At 50.7% G+C, this 22,979-nt stretch overlaps 6 protein-coding genes across 6 annotated transcripts; 2 read left to right on the top strand and 4 right to left on the bottom strand.

The window, feature by feature from the left end:
• Positions 1–271: 271 nt before the first annotated feature.
• On the top strand, positions 272–2,853 carry PV09_08712 (uncharacterized protein). Its single transcript, XM_016362660.1, has one exon. The coding sequence runs from the start codon at positions 1,092–1,094 to the stop codon at positions 2,595–2,597; it is 1,506 nt and encodes a 501-aa protein (XP_016209527.1). The 5' UTR covers positions 272–1,091; the 3' UTR covers positions 2,598–2,853.
• A 5,749-nt stretch (positions 2,854–8,602) lies between these two features.
• PV09_08713 (uncharacterized protein) lies at positions 8,603–14,079 on the top strand. The gene is made up of 2 exons (XM_016362661.1): positions 8,603–8,948; positions 9,018–14,079. The coding sequence occupies exons 1-2, from the start codon at positions 8,884–8,886 to the stop codon at positions 14,062–14,064; spliced, it is 5,112 nt and encodes a 1,703-aa protein (XP_016209528.1). The 5' UTR covers positions 8,603–8,883; the 3' UTR covers positions 14,065–14,079.
• A 320-nt stretch (positions 14,080–14,399) lies between these two features.
• On the bottom strand, positions 14,400–15,697 carry PV09_08714 (thioredoxin). Its single transcript, XM_016362662.1, has 2 exons — positions 15,506–15,697; positions 14,400–15,356 (listed from the first exon to the last, which is right to left on the bottom strand). Exons 1-2 carry the CDS (start codon positions 15,548–15,550, stop codon positions 14,925–14,927), a joined length of 477 nt encoding a protein of 158 aa, XP_016209529.1. The 5' UTR covers positions 15,551–15,697; the 3' UTR covers positions 14,400–14,924.
• Positions 15,698–15,918: 221 nt separating this feature from the next.
• Positions 15,919–17,181, bottom strand: PV09_08715 (uncharacterized protein; the record flags this gene model as incomplete). The annotated part of the gene is made up of 1 exon (XM_016362663.1): positions 15,919–17,181. The coding sequence occupies one exon, from the start codon at positions 17,179–17,181 to the stop codon at positions 15,919–15,921; it is 1,263 nt and encodes a 420-aa protein (XP_016209530.1).
• Positions 17,182–17,460: 279 nt separating this feature from the next.
• On the bottom strand, positions 17,461–19,225 carry PV09_08716 (uncharacterized protein; the record flags this gene model as incomplete). The annotated part of the gene is made up of 2 exons (XM_016362664.1): positions 19,166–19,225; positions 17,461–19,113 (listed from the first exon to the last, which is right to left on the bottom strand). The coding sequence occupies exons 1-2, from the start codon at positions 19,199–19,201 to the stop codon at positions 17,461–17,463; spliced, it is 1,689 nt and encodes a 562-aa protein (XP_016209531.1). The 5' UTR covers positions 19,202–19,225.
• An 827-nt stretch (positions 19,226–20,052) lies between these two features.
• PV09_08717 (uncharacterized protein) lies at positions 20,053–22,148 on the bottom strand. Its single transcript, XM_016362665.1, has one exon. It carries the CDS (start codon positions 21,682–21,684, stop codon positions 20,503–20,505), a length of 1,182 nt encoding a protein of 393 aa, XP_016209532.1. The 5' UTR covers positions 21,685–22,148; the 3' UTR covers positions 20,053–20,502.
• Positions 22,149–22,979: the final 831 nt, after the last annotated feature.

A 22,979-nucleotide genomic window follows, 5' to 3' on the forward strand; every position in this document is an offset into this window, starting at 1 on the left:
ATGCACGGAAACGCGCTGACACATCGGCGTCGCAGAACGGGCACGGTTACGTTGTAGTAATCACTATGCATACAACGAACATGAAGCTCAACCAGAGCTACCTCCGTCTCTTAGGTGGCCGTCAGACGAATATCTCCCGCCGCCCAGAAGCGCACAAGAGCACTGGAATTCTTGCTGTGGGTGTGGAGATCGCTCGAGAGTGTGGAGCCAGCTGGGCCGCTGCATCGTGACGTCGCCGTTTCTGGCTTCGTTGCACTCCACAAGCGTCCGACTGCTCAGGAGATCTTTGAGCTCGCAATTGGACAACCACCAAGCCCAGATCATCGAGCATGCTGACCAGGTGATGATCAGCTAAGCGAAATCAACGACGTCCCATTCTCCCACCTCTTCCAGTTCGTGCTTACGGCGGCACAAAGTTGCAGGACACACGCAGTGGGTTCTCGTGCTCGATGTGACCCCGCCCTCGCGAAACTTTACTTCCCTTACGTGCATAGTCTCGAAAAAAACCTCGACTTACATTGAGACCCCACTCCCCACTTCAATGCTTTCGCCCTGGTGACGTGGGAATAGGTTGAAAAATAAATTAAGACGCTCTGACTACGGGGGGTCACACACATTGCGCACTTATTTTTTGCCTCTCTGCAGACTTGGCTTCCATCGCTTAATCCGGCACGTTGACGACCCCACTCCCGCAGCGGCGACGGCGAGCCACACTTCCCGCGCAAGCAGCTCGACCGGACGAACCGCTATATACAAGAGAGCAGGTGCAGAATCTGCTTGACTTCCGCCGCGACAAGCCCCCCATCTCATCCCGCTCAGCCTTTGGCTCCAGATCGACGACGAGTTGGGACAGCAGTGCAGTTTGGCCAACCGCAACCCAGTGGCTGAGCATTGCTATTCTCGTCATTGCTATCGTACTGCAGTTCTTGATCCCTGGTGTGCAGCGCGAGAAGGCGTACTACAATCACAGCGTGGGCGGCGTCTCCCCGTGGAGTCCCTTCCCTGACCATTGGACGTGTGCGGATCCAGAGCCAGCGCGACAGAAGAGGGAGGGCATATCCACGTTTCGGAACAAGGTTTCGGGTGTGAACATGGGCCTTGCAGATTCGGTCAAGAAGGTCGTCGACGAGTTCGAGTTCTCGGGCGAGGATGTGCGGAAGGCAGTCAAGGAGTTCCTTAGGGAGATGGACGAGGGCCTCCAGAAGGATGGCACGCATCTGAGTCAGATACCGACCTTCGTGACGGCCGTGCCGAACGGCACGGAGAAGGGTCTGTACATGGCTGTCGACCTCGGGGGCACAAATTTCCGCGTGTGCTCCATCATGTTGCACGGCAACACGACATTCTCACTTACGCAGAGCAAGACCAAGATCCCCAAGGAGCTCATGGTCGCGAAGACGTCCAAGGAGCTGTTCAGCTTCCTCGCAAAGCAGATCCAACTGTTCCTGCAGGAACATCACAACGAGCACTACGAGGGATACAAGCAAAAGAAGCAGTCTGGGGACAGCGTAGAGGAGGAGGAGATCTTCGACTTGGGCTTCACATTCAGTTTCCCGGTGAAGCAGACAGGGATCAACAGCGGGCTTCTTATGAGGTGGACGAAGGGATTTGATATTGCGGACGCAGTGGGAAAAGACGTTTGTGCGTTACTGCAGGCGGAGATTGATGCCCTGCATTTGCCCGTGCGAGTGGCTGCCCTGGTGAATGATACCGTGGGTACGCTCATGGCGCGGAGCTACACGTCTCCCGGCAAAACTGGCACTTTGCTTGGAGCCATCTTCGGCACGGGAACGAACGGAGCGTACGTCGAAAAGCTGGAGAAGTGCAAGAAGCTACTCAACAACAGCGAAGCCGCAGGGACCTACGACACATCCACAGGCGAGATGATTATCAACACGGAATGGGGCTCCTTCGACAACTCGCTGTCCGTGCTGCCAGATACGCCATACGACAGAGGCCTTGACAAGGACAGCGTCAACCCAGGCATCCAGATGTTCGAAAAGCGTGTCTCGGGCATGTTCTTGGGCGAGATCCTTCGTAGAGCCATCGTATCCCTGATCGAGGATTCACAGTGCGACCTGTTCAAGGATGACAATTCCAGCCGCAACGACCTGCACTCTACGACCAACGTCGACCGCAACTCACCGCTCTTCAAGGTCTGGGGCCTCGACTCCAGCTTTCTCAGCCTGGCTGTGGGAGACCATCAAGGTCTACACCTTACTCGTCAAGCCCTGGACAAGGACCTTGGTGTCTCAGCACCCTCGCATGAAGATGCAGAAGCCATCAAGATGCTCGCCGCCGCCGTGGGTCGCCGCGCCGCTCGTCTCTCCGCCGTGGCCATAGCAGCCATAGCCATCAACTCGGGGCGCCTGACTTCGGGAGACGACATCATCGACGTGGGCGTGGACGGCAGCCTTGTGGAGTTCTACCCTGGCTTTGAAGACCTGATCCGCGAGGCACTGAGGGAGGTGGAGGAGATTGGGGAGCAGGGGGAGAAGAGGATCAGGATCGGCATTGCAAAGGACGGAAGCGGCGTCGGTGCGGCGCTCATTGCGCTCGTGGCCGGCAAGACGAGAAGGGCAAGTACCGTCGCTTAGACGAAACCTCTTTTTGGCTGGGGAATCTAGGCTCCTTTTCTGGGTATACATGCACACACACACATATATATATATATATATATTTATACATTTATAGCTAGGTATATGCTATGACCTCTATTTTTGGTTCCTTCCTCTGCTAAGTTTTTGGTCTTTGCCATTTGGAAATCAAATTGCCGAGTTTGAGAGGTTTAAATTTCCTTGTATTCATTTCATACTTGGAACTCTTGAAGAATGCAAGGAAAGATTTGATTTGCCTTAATACCCCTTTCTCTTCTTTTTTTTTAAAAAAAATATTTTCCTAAAAGATGAAAACTTAAAAAAAGTTCGTGTCGAAAAGAGTGCATTCATTGTCTTCACGAGGTGCCTTCGGGTTTGAATATACGTTGACAAGTGGGGTTTTCTTGCGTGCGGGAAACTGTGTTGGGTGTGACGCCATTTCTTTTTTTTTCGTTTACCTTCTCCTTCTTTGCCGTGGTATGCCAAAGGATCCAAGCTCGTTCTTCCTCTAATTTCTTTCCCTCTTTCTCCCTCTTCTTCTTCTTCTTCTCGCCCCATGAGGTAGTGAACCTTGCTTCTCCCGACGGATTCACGACCTTTCTAACCATCTGTTCCCCTCCCCTCCCCCTCCGCCCGTTCTTTACTTGTCAAATGCACGCGTGAGAGAGACGGGTCTGCATCCTTTTTCTTATTCTTTTGGCGGGATGAGCGGTCGGACGGATGGAGGCAACGCCCTCGGAGTCGCGGTGTTTTGGGGGCTTTCGACCTTGCAGGCGGTAGCTGAAGTGAGGATCCGGCCTAAGGCGAGGTCAAGGTTTCTCTGCGCTCTCTTTCTCTCTTTCTCCTTTTCTCCCGCCTCATTTTTTTTTTCATTTTCTTTTATTTTCCATTTTTTCAATTCCATTTTTTTTTTCCTTCCTTGGATTGGGACAACGTACCTTTTTGCGTGATGGCGCGTTCGCTGCGCAGGGGACTTGAATCAAGGGAGAGAGGAAAACTTGCGTGAGGGCTTCGTCGTGTGTTTGTCTCGCCCCCGCTGGGTAAAGTCGCACGGGGGGAAGAATATCGACCGTGTTCGCTTTTCCTTGCTGGATGGATTCTTTGACAGGCGTGAACCTCTTCGTAGCGGCGACGGGGGAGGGAATTTTTGGGTCGTCCTTGGACTACGCCATGCTCGACGGTGTAAATTGCTGAGATGGTGCATCGATTTCTTGAGCCGATGGAGCAACAGAACTTCCCTCCTTTTGTTTGGACTGCTAATGGGGCATGCTGATGATGGACATCCGTGGCACCACGCGCAAGGCCGCCATGGAGGCGCTTTGAGTTGAGCGGCGCAAAGAGATTTTACTTGACGCGGGAATTGGATTTCCTCCATGCGGATCGCGGCACAGTTTAGAGCGTGCTGAAGCATCAGACCTTAAGTACGAGTCTCCCCTGAGATGTGATCGAGATGCACGGCGTCTAGCGTTGTGAAGAATTAGTCATCGTACAGAATTGAGGTGATATTCGACCGATTAACTCGACGCGAAGTTGAAATGATTGAGAGGATCATGGAGGGGTGCACTGGCTGCAACTTCACGAAGTGCGCAATCTGGCCTCATTATAATTGTCCCAGGATAAAACACATGTGTTGTTTGGTCCTTTTAACTGCTTACGACCAGGGTGTAAAGAACTTAGGCTGTCGCCTGTCTCGGCGTAACGAGTATGGAGTTGCCACGAGGAATATGCCATAAGACGGACCTTTCGTAAATTAGAGGAGGTCTGGCAACATGGAAGCACAGGATTAAGGCTGCGTGGTTCCTAGAGCAGCAGTTAGGACTACTGAGGGAGCGCACTTCTTCTCAAGGAACAACAGGCTACCCACAAGAAAGGACTCCCGCGTAAGTAAGGAATTGAATGATAACATCACATGGAAGAAGTGCGAAATCGCTGCAAGAGATCGTCCATCAACATCTCCGCAAGAATGAAGACGACGGTTAGGAGCAGTGCGGAAGGTTAGAAGGATATGCAGGGTCGATACTTTGCCATACGTTGTTGCGCTGTCATAAGCTAGAGGTGCACAATCCAATCGTCCTGGAAATCAGAACATCGACACGCCCGCCTGGACAACCTTACTGAACGGCATGAAATCCTAGACACATGGGGTTGGAAGCGTATTGCACTGTTAGAAACGCCAGCAGGGACTGCAACGTGAGAAGGCGAGCATGCGGCGCTTCTTTTTGGGGAAGCGTCCGCACAAATCCGACGATGGGACCATTGATATATATTCAAGAATGATGCTAAAAACTCCCACGTTCGGAGCGGGTGGTGTACACCTCAGTTGGCAATATCAGAAGCTAGCCGCCGCTAAGCATAAGCGTCCAACCTGAGCAGTCACCATGTCGAAACGGGATCAAGGCCGCCTCTCGCGCAAGGCTTAAAACGCATGTTCGAACCGAACCGAGTACAGAGACCGCCTGATCAGAAGTTGGGGACAACTTTTTTGCCTCCAGCTTGAGGCGCCAGCGGTGTTCCTTTTTGTTCTCTTTTCCATGTATTTTTTCGTTCTGTATTTTGGACCTCTTTTTGACTGCTCTCTTGCAAGGAACCTGTTGCCGCACGAATGGCACGTTGAGAATGCTATTTGACCTATGTAACCGCTGTCTTCCCCACGTTATTTACAGTGCATACATCCAACATATGTGTGCTGCCAAAGAAGGAACGATGGTGACCGTCTCTCTCTCCGTCACTCAGTCTCTTGTTGTCACAACTGTCTCCGAAAGCCATCCATCTTAGCGACGGGTGCCACACATTCATGAAACTCACAATTCGACTCATCCTGTACGGTATTTCCACACCTGCGTAGATAGAACTACGAACACAGAACTGTCGGACTGTCTCTGCTCCAGGCATTCCTGCAAGCGTTGCTTATCAACGCCCACCCCTTTCGCGAGCTCCCTTGGCTTACTCACTTCTTGCAGGATTGATTAGTAACAATTTCCATTTCGTGTCAAGGTTAGTGGAGGCTTGGGGAGATGTCGCATGAAGTTTGTCTCCGGCAGCACCTGACTGGAGGTGGCTGCGCTGGTGAGTGATATATTAACGTAGGATACTGCTGAGCAAGCCTCGCTCGCTGTTATGCTTGAATGGCTGCCCCCGATGGGTGTAGAGTCGAACTAAGCGGTGGGACTAGACGTGACGGGAATGATCTGCCAATAAGTGTACTCCGTCACCATAATCCTCGCAGGTGACGAAAACTCTTCTTCATCTTATGATCGAGGCAATACGATGCAATGAAAGAGCTATATAGAAATTAACAGAACCGACGTGCAACTTCTCCATGGTAAGAGAATCGCGGGTTCCGTCGTCCAAGTCTTGGACGTCGGTCAAGCCTGGGCTACTACCCAGCGAAGTACTGCAGGCAATTGGTGTGCAAGTATTATGTCTATGTTCTGATCGCTGAATTGGTCACAGTCGAGATCCTCCATGTACGATGCACTGCAGAAGCGACAATCTTGAACAGATTATCGATTTGGTTGATAACAAATAGGGCGGAAAACAGGCGTCACAGAAGGCAAACGGGGCGTGTACGCTGATGGTGGAGTAGGAGATGATGCCCGCGTCAGAGCCCTTGCAGGATTTACAACCGTCATGGGAAGCACAGGCTAGGCATATGTGGCGATCTATGCAGAGAGAGATGAAGCATTCAATATGATCGTTTGAACAGTTGCTAATCAATCCCAAGGTGCTGCAGAGTTCCATGTTAGCTCCTGTTGGGGCTTCTTGTGGTTAAATTGTGGTCGGAGTGCTAGACATCTGCACAACGCGAGGACTTGTCTAGTGTGCGACGCAATAAACTGCCTCACGCTTGACCATATGCATGGCTCTGCTGCTCTCGAGAAGTCCTGTCACGACGCTGCAGCACAGTAGCTGTTGCTACACATCCAACTGCACCTAGCGTTCAACTCCACCTCCCCAATGGACGCCTGCCCAACAAAGCTAGGGGTCGTTTAACGATGAACCGTTTTGTCACCGACAGAATCCGCATAAAAAGCACATATCGAAGTTATTGGACAGCGGACTGCATAGCTTGACGTAGCGAAAGCTGGTGCCTACTTGTTCCAAGAAGATGGCGAATCTGCACGGATCGTATTACATGAGATCACGCTATCGCTATCGCTATCCGAGGGCGCAAAGGTTCAACGGCAATAATGCCAAATTACAATGGCACGTCAAAGAAGTGCGGTAGCAAAGGTGTACCACTGACTTCTACGATTTGCGCGTGATTTGAACACCTGGAATCTAGCCTCCAAGAGAAAGGAGACAATGGGAAGCACCATTGACTAGCAAGCGTCATGGCTATCTAGTACGATGTTTTTAGGTTCTAAAGGCCTTCGTCAGCTGCTTTGTCCTTTCTCTTTGTAAAACTGTCATGTCCTCCGCACGGCTAACCTAGCGATTTGGACCTGAGTTAATGCAAAGAATAACCTCTATGTAACACTCTCGCTCTGCAATAATGATACTATTTTTTTTTCTGAGACCCTTTTTGTGAAAATGCATGTAAGAATCTTCCGAAGGACCATGCTGGCAAGTGCCATATCGCACCTTGCGCACACGCCTATGATAACAGCATGGCAGTGTGGGCGAGTTCACATCTGACCAAGTTCGGAGCTCTAGCATTGTTATTCTCGTGTCAAAAGGAGTTTTGCCCAGCGTACGTTTTGACGGCCAGATTGTGCGTTGAAGAGTCACCAAGATACCCAATATCTAGGAGCAGATGAACGTAACACAAGTCCACCGCAGCTCCGATGTTAAAACTGATCTCCAGCGTGACATTGTGCGAGGATGCAAAAAGCAGGCTAGCAGCCATGCGCGGATCCCAGCGCAGTCCAAGAAAGCCGGTGCAGTGGCCTGATGGGGAGGATCCCGGCCTTTGTCAAAGAAATCTTCCTAAGCAAATAGTGAGGCAACGTATGCGTACACTGATTTCGAGTTCAGAATTGCCGCCATGGTAAATCTTCGTGTGGACATTGACCGTCCGAACTGACTCATCTGTCAAACATTTTCTTTCCGCGCTGTTGCCGGTAGACAAGGCGCTTTTGACTGCACAAGACGCAGGAAACAAAAGATAGGCACCAACAACAACCACCAAAAAGAAAAAAAGAAAAAGAAAAAAAATCCGCGAGCATTGGAACCAGCATACTTTTTGTTTTCTTCCCTTGAATCAGCGCCGTTACCACCTCCGTCGGTGCGACAAACGGCTTACTTGTACAGCGGTGTGTCTTGAAGGTTTCGCGGACGTTTTCGACAAGCTTTGCTGGGGCAGAGTTTGCTCCGGAAGCCGTTGATGCCTTTCGTGTGTTTGTGTTTGTCCGCGATATTTACGTGTTAGCAAAGGCACGATAGGGGTGATCCAGGTATGCCTAACTCTGGCGCTGACTCTAGCTCTGGCTCTTGAACACTTGGGTGCTGGCATGGAGCCTAATAAAACGGGTGTCTTCCCAAGCAGCTCGCTTCGACGAGTTAACTGACCGTAGCAGTAGTAGTCCAGGCTAATGTAGTTCGTGAGACACACGGGGCTCCACTCCCGCGTGTTTGCCAAACCTTGCTTTTTGCGGACGTTATTCATGTGCGATGATCTGCGACCTGCTTGAATAAGACACCGGATTCTAGCACAATCGTCCCGCCACCTCGGTTCGCGGTCTTCCGCCCAATCATTGTGCTGCGTCGATCTGCGTTCCGTCGAAGAGGTTCCTTACCGCCACCTCTGGGAATGCTACTTCGCCTGGAGTGAGTCAACCGACTTCCCGAATGCAATGCGCCGTCAGGTTGTGGGGAAATCTCTTCCGTGCTCTGCGTGTCTCTTGATTTGCGCGTTGGCTTTTTCTCGTGCACGTTCTCTAGACGTAGCAGACTGCTAGTGCTGAGAGAAATCGCGGCCGGAAAGTTTGGTGGAGAACGAGCCGAAGTGTGCACACACACAAACGTCACCGGGAGCTCCACCACCAGCGATTGGCACCTGCAGGGCTCCGAACGAGTCTACGCTCGTACCCATCGTCAACAAGGCCGTGCTTAGACTTCGTTTTCTCCAATTCACCATCGGCACAACAATCCCTTCTTCTCGCATCTGTGCTGCCCAACTTTGCTCTTCTTGATTCCACGCCGGGAGCGGGGGCACATTCACCGACCTCGACTTCCCGCGCTGCACGGCAAAGACTGACAACCAACCTCTTCACACGCTGCTGGAGCCTTCAATTCCTTCTCCATGTGCCACTGGATCTTGTAGGAACGCTGGGGGAGGAAGACAATGTTCGGGGTCTGCAGCGGGCCCATATGGAGGGTGGATGACTTCTCGACGTGCTTCCAGGATGAGTATGTCTCCCCGCTCGACTGTTTCTGGTGGCGAAAACAGCACACAAGAGGTTAACGACGATGGCACAGCTACCTCGAAACACTGTTTCCCCTATCCGTCTGCGGCATTTCACTCGCATATCTCAGCGTACAGGTAGTGTCCGCGATCCGAGCCTCGGAGTACTGGCGAGGGCACAAAGCACTAAACAGCTCGAACCATGCGTGGGATATCCGCACGCCGTACATGGAAGCAGGCTCTTCGCCAGACATGGACGATGACACAGACGAGGATGCCGAGTTCGAGGCAAATGGCGAAATGCCGACTCTGACCAAGTCGAAGACGCACGAGTCGATCATTGACGTGAACAAACCAAGAGGCGAACTGCTGCTCGTCGCAATTGAGGAGGCGGCTGTCCTGGGCCAAGTTGCAGCGCATCTGCTTGTCCTGATGTATGGCGCATGGGGAAAGAGGGGAAGAACGGCTGCCATTGCTGAGCTTGCGACTTGGGCGTATGTTGCCGTTCTAGCTTCACTGAGGCTGCTCTTCTCGAGCACGTCGAAATTGTCGTTTCCGAGGCTATGGTATCATACTGCATTCATCTACTGTGCCTTGTGGATCTCCAGCGCGTTGGTTTTTCGCTCTGCCATCATTCGTCCACGCTCGAAGCTCGCACACGTTCTAGCTATTGTGGATTTCAGCCTCACGAGTCTGTTGGCCATCATCGCGCTGACATCGCGAAAGGGCAATAAAGCCGTCAAGTTGGAGTATGAGGGTGATCTCCAGCCGTCGAAGGAGCAGACCGCAAGTGTGTTGTCTTTAGCTACTTTCGCGTGGGTTGACAAGATCGTCTGGCAAGGCTACAAGAAAGCGTACGAGATGAGTGATGTTTGGAATCTGGCTCCGAGGGACAAGGCGCAAAATCTGCTGCAAGAGTATCGGCAGGTCAAGAAAACGCATATTCTTGCCTGGCACTTGTTGAGCCACTTTAAACGGAGTCTGCTCATTCAGGGTTTGTGGGCAGCGCTCTCTGGTGTGCTCACGTTCGCGCCGACGATGCTGCTGAAGGCCATCCTGCAGTACGTCGAGCGTCCTGACCAGACGCCCAAGAACGCAGCGTGGTTTTTCGTCATCTTGCTCTTTGTTTCGGGGTGTCTCTCTGCACTGGCCGATGGCCAGGCATTGTGGATAGGACGCAAGATATGTATCCGTCTGCGTGCCATCATCATCGGTGAGATCTATGCCAAAGCACTAAAACGAAAGGCATCAGCCACGGCAGAAAAAGTGCTTGGTGAGACCGAAGATGGAAGTAAGAAGTCGAATCAAGGGCTATGGCAAAAGATCAAATCCCTTCTGCGCGGAGATAATAAGAAGAGCCAGGGCAAGACGAAGGAAAACGGAGAGCAAGTCGAAAACAAGGATGAACAGGTGACATCGGGAACAATTATCAACCTTATGGCTGTCGATTCATTCAAAGTAAGCGAGATCGCAGCTTACTTGCATTTCTTGTGGGCTGCGACGCCGGTGCAATTCGTTGTGGCCATCGTGCTTCTCTATCAGATCATGGGATACAGTTCCATCGCCGGTATAGGTATGATGCTTGCGCTCCTGCCAGTCAACATGGTGATTTCCAAAATGTTCTCCCGCATCCAGAAGCAGATTCTAGCGGCGACCGACTCTCGTATCCACATTACGAATGAAGTTCTGGGTAACGTTCGCATTATCAAATTCTTCGCGTGGCAACAGCGCTTCATGCATGCCGTCAACGAGAAGAGAAGTCTCGAGTTGAAGCATCTACGAAGGCGGTATGTGGTTTGGGCTGTCGCTGCAACTGTCTGGTCTGGAGCCCCTGTTCTGATCACCTTTCTGTCCTTCTTCATCTACACAAAGGTCGAAAAGAAGGACCTTGTGCCGTCCGTTGCTTTCACTGCATTGTCGCTCTTCCAGATTCTGCGCATCCCGCTTGACCAGCTAGCAGATATGGTGGCACACGTGCAGGAATCAAAAGTCTCGGTTGATCGTATCGAGGAGTTCTTGAATCAGCCGGAGACGGATAAATATGCGCAACTGCACCATGCTGGACAAGATCCGAGAGGACATCCACTGATTGGTTTCGAGAACGGAACATTCACTTGGGGCAGCAAGGATGAGGATGACGAGGCTTTCAAACTTCGTGATCTGAACCTAGAATTTCGACCGGACCAGTTAAACGTGATTGTCGGGCCTACTGGCTCTGGCAAGACATCACTACTTCTGGCACTTCTCGGCGAGATGACTGCGGTAGAAGGCAATGTATATCTTCCGGGATGGCGAAGCCGTGAGGACCTCAAGCCAGATCCAGAGACTGGCTTGACCGAAAGCGTTGCCTACTGCGCCCAACAAGCGTGGCTGGTGAACGCCACCATCAAGGAGAACATTGTGTTCGCAAGCCCATGGGACCCAAAACGTTACAAAGATGTCATTGTCGCGTGCTCACTGGCTAGAGACCTCGAGATTCTCGACAATGGTGACCAAACTCTCGTTGGCGAGAAAGGAGTTACGCTATCTGGAGGTCAGAAGCAGCGAATATCCTTAGCAAGAGCATTGTATAGTCGTGCACGCCATGTTCTGCTTGACGATGTCTTCAGCGCGGTTGATTCACATACCGCGAAGTGGATCTTTGATCAGGCGCTACTTGGTCCTCTCATGTACAACAGAACTTGCATCCTGGTCACGCATAACATGGCTCTGTGCTTGCCACATTCAGAATTTGCCGTAGTTATGGATAATGGCAAGGTCGCTGTTAGTGGTACTCCGCTTGAAGTCATTGACTCTGGTAAGCTGAGCGAGGATCTCTCCAAATCCAGGCCTGTATCTCGTGGCCCTTCGAGAGTCGCATCACGCGTTCCATCAAATATTCTGAATGAGGAGCCAGATGCCCCCAATGGTCACGCTGAAGTGAACGTCACGCTCAACGGCAAAGCAGATGACCATGCGCCGGTCAAGACGGAGCTGGAAGAGACAAAGGCTGTGGGCGCTGTCAAGCTGAGCATCATACTCCTGTACTTACGCGCTATGGGATCTGGATGGTACTGGATCTTGGCAGCCTTGACGTTTGCTCTGCAGCAAATCTCCTCCGTTTCAACCAATATCTGGATTCGAGAGTGGGCCAACGCCTATGCTCGAAAGGACTTTTCAATCGCCTCCTCCGATCCGCACCACGCCTCGCCTGTGAGTCACATTGGCACATTTAGTGGACTCGGTACATGTTTGAGGAGCGGTACTTGCAACTGGGCGTGGCCGAGAAATGATGTCAACAGCTCACCATCAATGACGTACTCAATCTATGGAGCAGACAACGCAGTGGATTCGACATACTATTTAGGAGTATATGCAATCCTCGGCATAGCATTCATGTTCGTCACCCTTCTCCGAGAAGGTGTCCTTTTCGGTGGTTCCATCGCGGCTTCGCGCAGGATGCACCAAGAGCTCATGGAGAAGATAATGCACGCCAAATTCAGATTCTTTGACTCGACTCCCCTAGGCCAAATCATGAACCGCTTCTCCAAGGATATTGAAGCCGTCGATCAGGAAATTGCTCCGGTCGCAGTCGGCGTTATTCACTGTCTCGCTTCTATCTTGACAATCGTGGTTTTGATCTCTGTTATCACTCCTGGATTCCTTATTGCAGGTGTCTTCATCACTCTCTTATATTTCGCGATTGGATACTTCTATATCAATTCCTCACGAGATCTGAAGAGGCTGGAGTCATTGCAGAGAAGCCCGTTATACCAGCAATTTGGCGAAACCTTGACCGGTATGACCACAATTCGCGCATACGGCGACGAGCGGCGATTCATTCGTGAGAATATCACAAAAATAAACACCCATAATCGGCCTTTCATCTATCTCTGGGCGGCTAACAGATGGCTCGCATTTCGTGTGGACGTCGTTGGAGCTCTAGTTGCGTTCTTCACCGGTGCATTCATCATCCTCAGCGTTGGGCGCATTGACGCCGGCGCCGCAGGTCTCGCGCTGTCATACGCCGTTACGTTCACTGAGAATGTGCTTTGGTTCGTACGCCTGTACGCTGCGAACGAGCAGAACATGAATTCGGTTGAGCGTATCAAGGAATATCTTGACGTAGAACAGGAAGCAGATGACATTATACCTGGAAACAGGCCACCAAGCAACTGGCCCACGAAAGGCGCTGTCGAGTTCGTCGGATACAGTACGAGATATAGGAAGGACTTTGACCTCGTTCTCAAGAAGCTTACATTTCGCATCTTACCTGGAGAGAAGGTCGGCGTCGTAGGTAGGACGGGCGCTGGTAAGAGCTCGATGGCTTTAGCCTTGTTCAGGGCTCTCGAGGCTGAAGAAGGTACTATCCTGATCGACGATGTTGACATCGGATCGATCGGTCTTCAAGATCTGCGTGAGAACATTGTCATGGTGCCTCAAGACCCAACTCTGTTTACGGGCACCATACGCAGCAATCTTGACCCCTTCGGCCTCTTCACAGACGAAGAAATTTTCACGGCTCTTCGAAGGGTGCAGCTGATCGGCTCTCCTGGGCCGTCGAGCACTGCAACACCTTCAAGACCGGGGACACCGATTGTAAAGAATGCATCACTTAGCTCGACCGAAAATTCACCGAACGGCATGATGAATTCGATAGCACCGTCTAGCGACAATACACTGGTTGAGGATAGTTCGCCTACTCAGACGACGAGCGCCGAAAACAAGAACATCTTTCTCAATCTCAACTACAATATTGCGGAGTCTGGTTCCAACCTCTCTCAGGGCCAAAGACAGCTTCTTTGCCTCGCTCGTGCCTTACTCAAGAACCCGAAGGTGCTGCTTATGGACGAAGCTACTGCATCCATCGACTATGCGACAGATGCAAAAATTCAAGAGACAATCCGCGAGATCAAAAACACCACTATTACAATCGCACACCGTCTGCAAACCATCATAGATTACGACAAAGTTCTCGTTCTAGACAAGGGCGAGGTTATAGAATTTGGCGCACCTTATGATCTCATCAAGAACGAGAAAGGTACCTTCAGAGGGATGTGCGACATGACCGGCGAGGGCGAGCAATTGCGCGCGCTGGCGAAGCAGGCTGCGGACAAGAAGAAGCTTGTTGATGACGAGTAGTTCGTATTGCAAAGCAAAAAAAAAAAAAAAAAAAACTCCCTTGATACTTATCCAGAGAAAATTTGCTAATTCACCAGTGTACATACTAGTCACTGCAAGGGTTTGGCGTCACGCTCGGGCGGCTCTTTGTGTACTTAAGCCTTTTCAGGCTTTCTTTTCTTGAGTTCTATTTCTGGTGGCAACATTGTATTATTGATCACGCTGTGTTCGTTGTTCAACTGGGGAAGAGGGGAATTGCATCGTCAGGATGTAGATAGAAACATGCAGGCTGAGAACGAAACATGTAGAATGATGGGAAAAAAATTAGTTCTGTTGCAGCTTGATACGCAATTCTTTAAATTCGTATTCCTGTAAAGATCTCGCGGTTAAACCCTCATTTCAATTGATGACGGAATGATCACGAGTCGAAAACAGAGAAGATTCTACTTGGCATAGGGCAGAGATATACGAGGTTAACGCAATTCTCAAGCCAGATGATTTTCCATACTCCAACGCTAGAGAGGATAGCGAACCCCCGTCTGAGAAAGGACTCGCGATTATCCGTCTTTATTGTCATTTGTCTTATGGCTCTATGTTTAGATTCAAGATAGTGAGCCCAAGTTTCGTCATGAGGGTAGAATTAATTGCTCGAAGTGCCTTGTTTCTAGTATAGAGGGCGGCGCTCACGGGGGGACAAAATAATTTTTCAAGAGCTTGGCCATGTAACTGGCGGTTCGAACAACGTTAGAATGATTTGCGCACCATTAACTTGCTTAGCATCCACACACTCAAGTCACAACATGCATGACCTTTATTCCGACTCAAATAAAGGGCTGTCTTTTGCAATAGCTGCAGGTTAATGCAGTTTTAATTGTGACGCATCAAGAAGACTTGAGGGCTGCTACCACTTTTTTCAACGTCGCGGCATCGGCTCCCCGCACCCTGTCGACTCGTCCGTCGTCGCTGAGCACAATAGATGAGCTACCTTTGATTCCCTCGACCGCCACCGGTTCGGGCTTCCCGTAGGAGAAAAAGACGAACGTAGGCATGGCCGTTATCCCATAACGGCCGGCGACGTCTTTGACGTGGTCCACGTTCACTTTTGCGAAGGCTAGCTTGCCTTTCGTCGCGTTCTCGTCGGCCAGTTTGGAGAAGACAGGCGCGATCGCCCGGCACGGCGGGCACCAGTCGGCGTAGAAGTCGACGACGACGCTTTTGTTGGACGCCAGCACGGTGTCGAGCTCCTTGGGATCGGCAATCTTGTGAACGTGACCAGAAGTTTCCGGGATGGGAGACCGGTCCTGGAGCAAAACCTTTATTTTTTCGCGCGCAAGGCTCGCGTCAGCTGCTCGGAACGATCAATGTGGGCTTTGGTCCGGAGGACGGCAGCGGATGTCTCATCCATCCAGTGCTGTGATTGGAGTCCGGGGAGTACGAGTTAAAGAGACCAGCTGATACTTACCGAAAGGACAAGGACAGCAACGCCCGCAAGGATGTACCACCACATTGCACCTTCGATTCTGATACAAAGAAAGCTAGCGAGTTTGAATGACTTCTTGGAAATATAAATGGGTGCGGAGTTGGGGCTGTTCGGTAGAAGTCATGCGATTGCTTGTCAAGTATGAAATAGCAGTGATGTTGGCCAATGCAAGAGAGCTGTTTGGTTGCCAGGTTTGGTACCTGAGGCTCCAATTACTTTTTTATACTGGTGATAAGAAAGCCTCCAAACGTCACCGCTTTGCAAAAACCCGCATTCGAGCCAGATATAAGCAGCGGATGACTACCATATATAGAGTCGCGATGAAGTTTAAATGAATGGTACATAAAAGAAGATCCGCAGTTTTCCTCTGATGAGAGTGTTGAACTGTCCCTATTCTAAGCGCTCCTTTCCTCTACCTCATACGTGGGGAGCTGCCAATTGTCGACCTTCTCACGCAGGAACCAGCCTCCAACCACATTCAGCCTGAGAGCTGCAGCGAGTCTTGCCAGATGGTTTACAATCCAAATTCCAAATGAGCTTGTTGGCCAATATGCCCAACCGCCCTCAGACAGACCCCTTTGAACCTGATCCATGAACGGACGATATGTTTTCTCGTACGCCTGTAGCGCATCAACAAGATCTTGATGCGTGCTAACCTTGGTCGGGGCACAACGCTTACCAATCTCGCCAGCCAGAATGTAAGCGCCCACAATGGCCGACGTGGTCCCCATTCCCGTCATGACACTCGGGCAGTAGGCAGCATCTCCGACCAGGGCGATTCTGCCCTGGGACCACGGACTCAATCTCACGAAACTGACCCGTTCGCAATAGAAGTCGTCGGTGGCTTCTAACACCTCGAGATACTCGTCTACCTTCCACCCTGCGTTCGCAAAAACCTTTCGGTATGCCTTCTTCTCTTCTGAGATTCCCCTCCGGTATGATTTGTCGATCTCATCGGCCCTACTGGTGCAAATGAGGTACACCTGCATCTCGCGATCGTTATGTCTGCGTGTCATCACAAAGCGGGAGTTGGTAGCCAGGTACCATTTCGCCCTGAAATCCTCTCCTGGCTGCATATCTTTTGGGATACGGAAATAAGCAACGTAACCACCGAGTGGCGTCAAGGCCTTCGATTCCGCATCCTCTCCTATCATCATTTTGCGCAAACGTGAGCCCTGGCCCTCTGCGCCGACAACAAGGTCGAATTCATCCTCCCGTCCGTCCGTGAAGCGGACGTGTACAGCATCCGTATTGTTTTCAACCTCTTCAATCGATGTACCGAACATGTATTTCGCGACATCTTTGGTCTCGTTGTATATCATGCGACACAAATCGCCTCGCATGATTTCCCACTCGGTGGTGAAATCTTGTACACCCTTTCCGCTCGTATTTGCAGGGAAAAATGCCTGACATTTTCCATTCTTATCAACGATCTCGAAACCTTGCTCAGGGGCTTTTACTGATCGGAAAGCCTGCTCAAGACCCATCCGCTTCATGACCTCAACACCGTGTCCACGAAGATCGAGCTGTAAGCCGGTTATCCTGAGGCAGGAAAACCATTCTACAACGGTGACGTTGTGCCCCAATCTGGATAACCAGAAGGCAAGCGTGTTGCCGGAAATGCCTCCACCGCTGATGAGGATTTTCAATGGTGCCATGGCTTGCTCTGGATGGGGTTCTTGACAGAATGTTGATTTTGGCGAACGTATCGAACGGAAGTGGTAAGAAGCAAGTCAAAAGCTGAGAGGTTACTAATTTTGACTACGAATTTGCTTAACATGGACCGGAACAGAAATGCTGCTCGTTCGATACCCCGTATTTATGTTTGAGCTCCCAGTGTGTCCGTTATGTCCGCGTCGGCCGATATTTATCTCCCATCCAGAACCAAGGGCACAGCCGCATCATTTTAGCAAAATAGAAAATCAATCAAGAAAAATCTAAAATGGACTCGTATTATCAAAGAAAAACTCTAAGCCAAAGTCCATGTCGGTACCTAGCCCTTGGGTACTGGTCGTGAAGACATCTGGACCATTGCATTCTGCGGGAGGCAGCGATGCAATTCGTGCCTTCAGCAACTCAAGACAAAATTCCAAGCTCTCCGTCGCCGCACGGGTCACGCTGGGTTCGCAAGGAACATCATCATCCACTGCTCTGGCGTGTGCTAAAATCATGCTGATGAAAAGATGCATCTTTACATTTGTCTCGCCTTGTCTAATTCGCTCTGTCGACAAAGACAGAATGGTCTGGAGATATTTTCTCAGCACCTCTAGGTTCTCTGAACAGCGTTTCAACGTGCCGTCCAGTTTCAGGGCGTTCAATTTTCTGATGAACTCCAGACTCAGCACGGTGCCGGCGCACCTTACTCCTTCTTTGAACATGCCGCCACCAAGAGCCATTAGATGTGAGTAATCAGCGTCTGGCTCTGGCGAAAGAATGGCCATGGCGGATTGAACGCTCACTTGCAGGGAGTAGCAATACTCTGGATGAGTCTTTGACTTGATCAAGAACGGGCAGTGCAAAGGCATGACAAAGCGTCTGACGAGGAACTCCAGAAGGTTTCTATGGAAAGCGGTAATTTTGGGAGTGTTGTAATTTCGGAAGGATTTTTGCAGTGATTGACAAGCTTGCAATATCTCTGAACTCAAGACCAGCGCGTCGGAATATGAAAGCTCGGTATGCAAGCCGTTAAGAAGGTTGACGATCCGAAGGCGTGTAGGAAGAGAGGCGAGAAGCATTTTCTGAATGGAGGTTGATGTGAATGCCCCCAAAGGATACGCAGGCGCCGTTGGAACCTCTGTTGTCGAATCGTCTATCCAATGATCTTCAATATCAACCGGAGCCGCCGTGTCAAAATCACTCAGTGAGATCCGGGGTGGCAAGGCCGAATCCAATGACGACTGGACCAACATCTCCAGGATTGTAGCCCAAAGACGTCGACGAAGCTCAGCCTGAAGGGTCGACATGGGGGGAAGATGTTTTGGATCACGGTGCAGACCCATCTGCATGGCTCTGTTGACGAGTGAGCCCATCGACATCCACACGAGGTCGCCGCCGATCGAAAAGATTTCCCTGGCCAGAATTGCCAAGCAATAAATTTGCAGGCTACTGAAGGTAAGCTTTTCTTTCTCCAGCGGTCCGCTAAGCCATGACTGTGCCGCATACACCCAGCTGTAAACGGAGTTTCGAAGTTCTGCATCTGGGGATTCTGTTTGATGAAGGCTCGATCCGATCGCAACTACTAGAAGTATCTGCAGTTGAGTCTCAACAGTTGCTGCTTGCGGCTGTAACCAAAAGCTCTGGTAATCCCTCCAAAAAGTGGGTATATGTAAGATTCTGTACGTGGATTCAAAGGAGTTGAAATAGTTTGTGGCCATTTGATCAGCAACTTCCTTGGAGGGCAGGATTAGATTGAATTCTTGTGATACAGCTCGGGCATTGGAACAACGCAGTTTGATGATCCTGGCGACACGTTTACACTGCAAAAGTAATTCTGTAATTTGGTTGACTCGAGCGTCGGTTACGGTGGTGCGGGAGCGAGGTTGACCATCATGGCCAAATGCCTTGGAGTAGGCGTCGAATACTTCTCTAAACTTGAGATTCATTAATCATACTTGATACAATCCACAATGTGAAATATCGTACTTCTGGTGCAGTTCCCATCAATATACTCCATCTCATTATCCTTGTCTTGTTGAGGGTCACTGTCGACGTAGTTCCGTAGGAATGCGAATGTTCTTCGGAACTAGCGACAGGCAATTGTGCGGGACTATTGCCGTCAGAATATGGCCTTTCGAGCCTCTCCGTTCCCTGGTAGCGATTTCTCTCGCTTATCGCAACGTTTGATGTGGAAGTGATTGTCTTGCGCAGTTCTTGCGCCGTAGACGTGCTGGAGGCATCAGACCGATATGGAGATAATGGCACTGGCGCATAGCTTTGTGGTACCTCTCTTGAGTTCAGCGTAGAATCCACGGTCTGGCTGCTGATTGAACTGTGATATGTCCGGAATATACACTGAACTCCAATTGCGACGCAATGCGAGCATGGGTTGGCTCTGTCGCACTTGGTCTTACGGCGACGGCACTCGGTGCAGGACAGGGCAGGCCTGCGTCGCCGTCTTATTTCTCTTCCCATACTTCTTCATTTGTATTTTTCATTCGATCGTACGACTTGCAGCAACATGTTCAATAGAGTCTATATTGACAGCTTCCATCACACGCGCTGGCATGAAGACGACCGGAAATACTTGGAGATTTAACACCGTTGCACGGACGTCGGACTTAATGAATACGATTAAAACTAATAATACATCCGCGCACGGATTTAAACGTCATCTGTTTGTTGCAAAAGGAAACGAAAGTGGATTCTCTGCTCCCCTTGTTTCTACACATCAGATCATCGCGTCGACTTGCACATTATGACCGCATCAGCCAAGATGGCGGGCCGCATTTTCGGGATAGACGAAACCAAAAAAAGCGGAGGAAAATTCGAGATAGGACAACAGTAATTCGCACTGACGCACGCTTTGAGAGCTAGAATTCAAAGCGAAAGCCATGGATGAATGATAAACAATTTCCACCAGCTGATGCCGCTGATCCGATAACGGGGGTATCAATATCTATGCTGTTGCCTGTCCATCACATTGCCCAGCCCATACTCATAATTGACGCCCTAAATCACTTAGGTATCACCGTACCCTCATGATCTCATGCAACCGAAATGCAGAAAAACAAGATACAATAGACGAAAGTTGCGCAGAGAAAATTGTATGGACCGGGAAAACTCCATCGCAATGCAAATATCACAAATGACCGTGATGAACCGTTGCGGCGCGTGCTAGCTCGCTTGGTTAGCAGAGCAAAGCTAACCTGACATCTGCCGCCCATGAAAAATATGTACATGGAGAATTGGTGATTAAGGATCACCAGTGATGATGGAAACGCAGCGGCCACGACTGCGATACGATCCAAGTCCCAGGACAGCTATCGACGGAACTTTGCAGAGCGCCTCTTGAGTACACCAGTTGGTGAATTGTCGTAGACAGTGGTGGTGGAGACTGCTATCCTGGTCCTAGTAACGTAGACAACGCCGGGGACCGAAGCTACTGTGCTTCTAGCCGTTGTCGTAGAGGGTAACGTTTGCAGAGTGTTAAGACTATTTGAAGCAGGTTGCTGAGCATGGCCAGTCTGTGCAGGTACATCGCTCTGAGTCCCAGTACTGGCTACAGAGGACAGCGAGGCACCTCCCGAACTGAAGGAGGAGCCAGGGCTGTAGTAAATGGGGTCGTTCGGGAACGTAGTGTTGGCGAGGCGCTGACGGAAATTTTTGAGCGCCGGTGTATTGTCTTCGAAGGCGCCCAACGATGTGCCACCAATCGCGTTTTTTAATACGCCACTGTTCTTCACAATGGTCATATCCATACACGACGTATAAATTTCGTCCTTGCCGTCCGGCAGTCCTGGGTCCACATTGGCTTGGGTGGGCCATTGCCAGATCCAGTACATGGTCAGCGTACCCGTTGCATCTTCCGGGATCTTGACGTTGCTTTGGCACCAGAGCTCGTGATTGACGCCCGGTTGGCCTTGGATGGGGTTAGGAAACTCAGCTTGGCGCTGAACTGAGATCGGTACATTGGAGACTTGGTAGCAACGGCCGTCATCGAACGGGTTTATATTGAGCAGTCTTCCTTGGTCCAGGGTACTGTTTGTGCCCCATTGAAGCACGTCAACAAGCTTCGTATTGGGATTAGGATTTGTCGTCGCATATATATATACGAGGCCACCACTCGCGGGCTTGCCAGGTTGGATGTACGGCTGAGTCACATGGCCATTTTCGAGATATCGAAGAGCTACGGTGTTGCCCGGCAGAGTCTTTAGTGGGTGGAACTGCTTGCTGGCGACAGCTTGGCGTTGGTTTGGATGGCAAAGAAAGTCCGAACCGTTGATTCGCAAACGCGAGCCGCCTGGGGGATTCTGTGGCGAGAGCCATGTGAGATCCGAGTCAGCAAAATTCGGATTGTCGCGGCTAACATAACTGCGTATGTAGCCTGGAGCACCGTAGTAGGAGCCGTTGTTGTCGACGTTCATCAACTGCTCGACCCATGTGTGGCCTGACACAACGGATAAGAAGCTGGCGATTGAGCCTAGCAGTAATGAAGATCGCATGTCGATGTTTCTGTCTATATATGTCGATGTTTAGGTCTGCGCGAGCGCTGACTGAGGCTCTATTGAAGGACTGTAAGGAGCTTAATACTAGAGAAGCACTCGCTCAGCAAGCGCTATTTGATTGCCCGTCAAAGAATGTGAATCAGAGCGGCACAGTCACGGACCGAGATCTGAACTGTGATAGTTGGTCGATTGTTTCTTGTGTGGTTCACCTGATAAGTCACGAAGACTGGAGATGTTTCCTATGTTTGGTGTAGAGAAAACGTTCACGGTGCTGGTTGGGTATTGAAGTGAACAAGTAAGGAATGTGGAATGCCGCCCAGTTAGTGAAAGTCGGATCACAAGCGTTGTGACCGGCTCCAGGCAACGATCCTGAAGGTATTGCCTTTTTATTTTCGTTTTTTTTTTCCTTCTATTCAGAATCGGCGAGCGGAAGAGGCGAAGAGGAGTAACTTGATAGCGTCCAGCGCGCGCGACTATTCCTCCTTGGGCACATAGAAATCAGCATTTGCAAACGCTGCGACGGCAATGAGCGTGAAGGCGACCACCTGGACAGGTACGATGATGCGATGACCCCGTTTTACGCCACAGGGAATTCATAATTTATATCGCGATTCCGCAAGGACTGTGGGCGACTGGGACTAAGAAGTACGAAACTCCAACGATACCTTCAGAGATTAGACCCACCCTGCAAAGGATACCATGCGCGTCCAATCATCCGGTGCTCGATGCACAACGGCCGAAACACATTATTCAAAAAGCTTGATTTTAGGCGTCGCAAGCAGGCGGATTCCAGAACCTGCAAAGACTTTGTGCGCACGAGACCGAACAGCCGCTCTGGCGCAACGGTGTGTTACGCGCCCACGATCTGGCCACCAGCCTGTGGAGCACCGACAATTCGCTGCTCCGGCGATACACAAACTTGACCGTGTCTCTAAATTTACGGAGCGTAGCGTCTATTCCGAGCAGTGCAACGGGCTGCGCCTGATGTTCTACCTTGGTGAGAGTTCAAGCCCCTATGCGATATCCAATCCATGCAGGATATCCAACTCCAACTAGCGTTCGCTGCAACACCATGCAGGCTTGCTCCTACACGCAAGATATCGCACATGGGCATTCCGTTTCCTACGGAGTGCATCGGTCCAGGGTGTCCCGTAGTCGCAGACATTCGAGGACGTCTGCGTTCGCTGGTGGACTGCTTGTCTGCCTTCGTGGAGCTCCACTTGCGCGTGCGCGGAATAGCATCGGATGCTTCATCAGCGTGCGGTCGAGGTGGAACTGACTTGCTAAGACGT

This window comes from Verruconis gallopava, assembly GCF_000836295.1.
Source record: "Verruconis gallopava strain CBS 43764 unplaced genomic scaffold supercont1.46, whole genome shotgun sequence".
Taxonomy (NCBI): Eukaryota; Fungi; Ascomycota; class Dothideomycetes; order Venturiales; family Sympoventuriaceae; genus Verruconis; species Verruconis gallopava.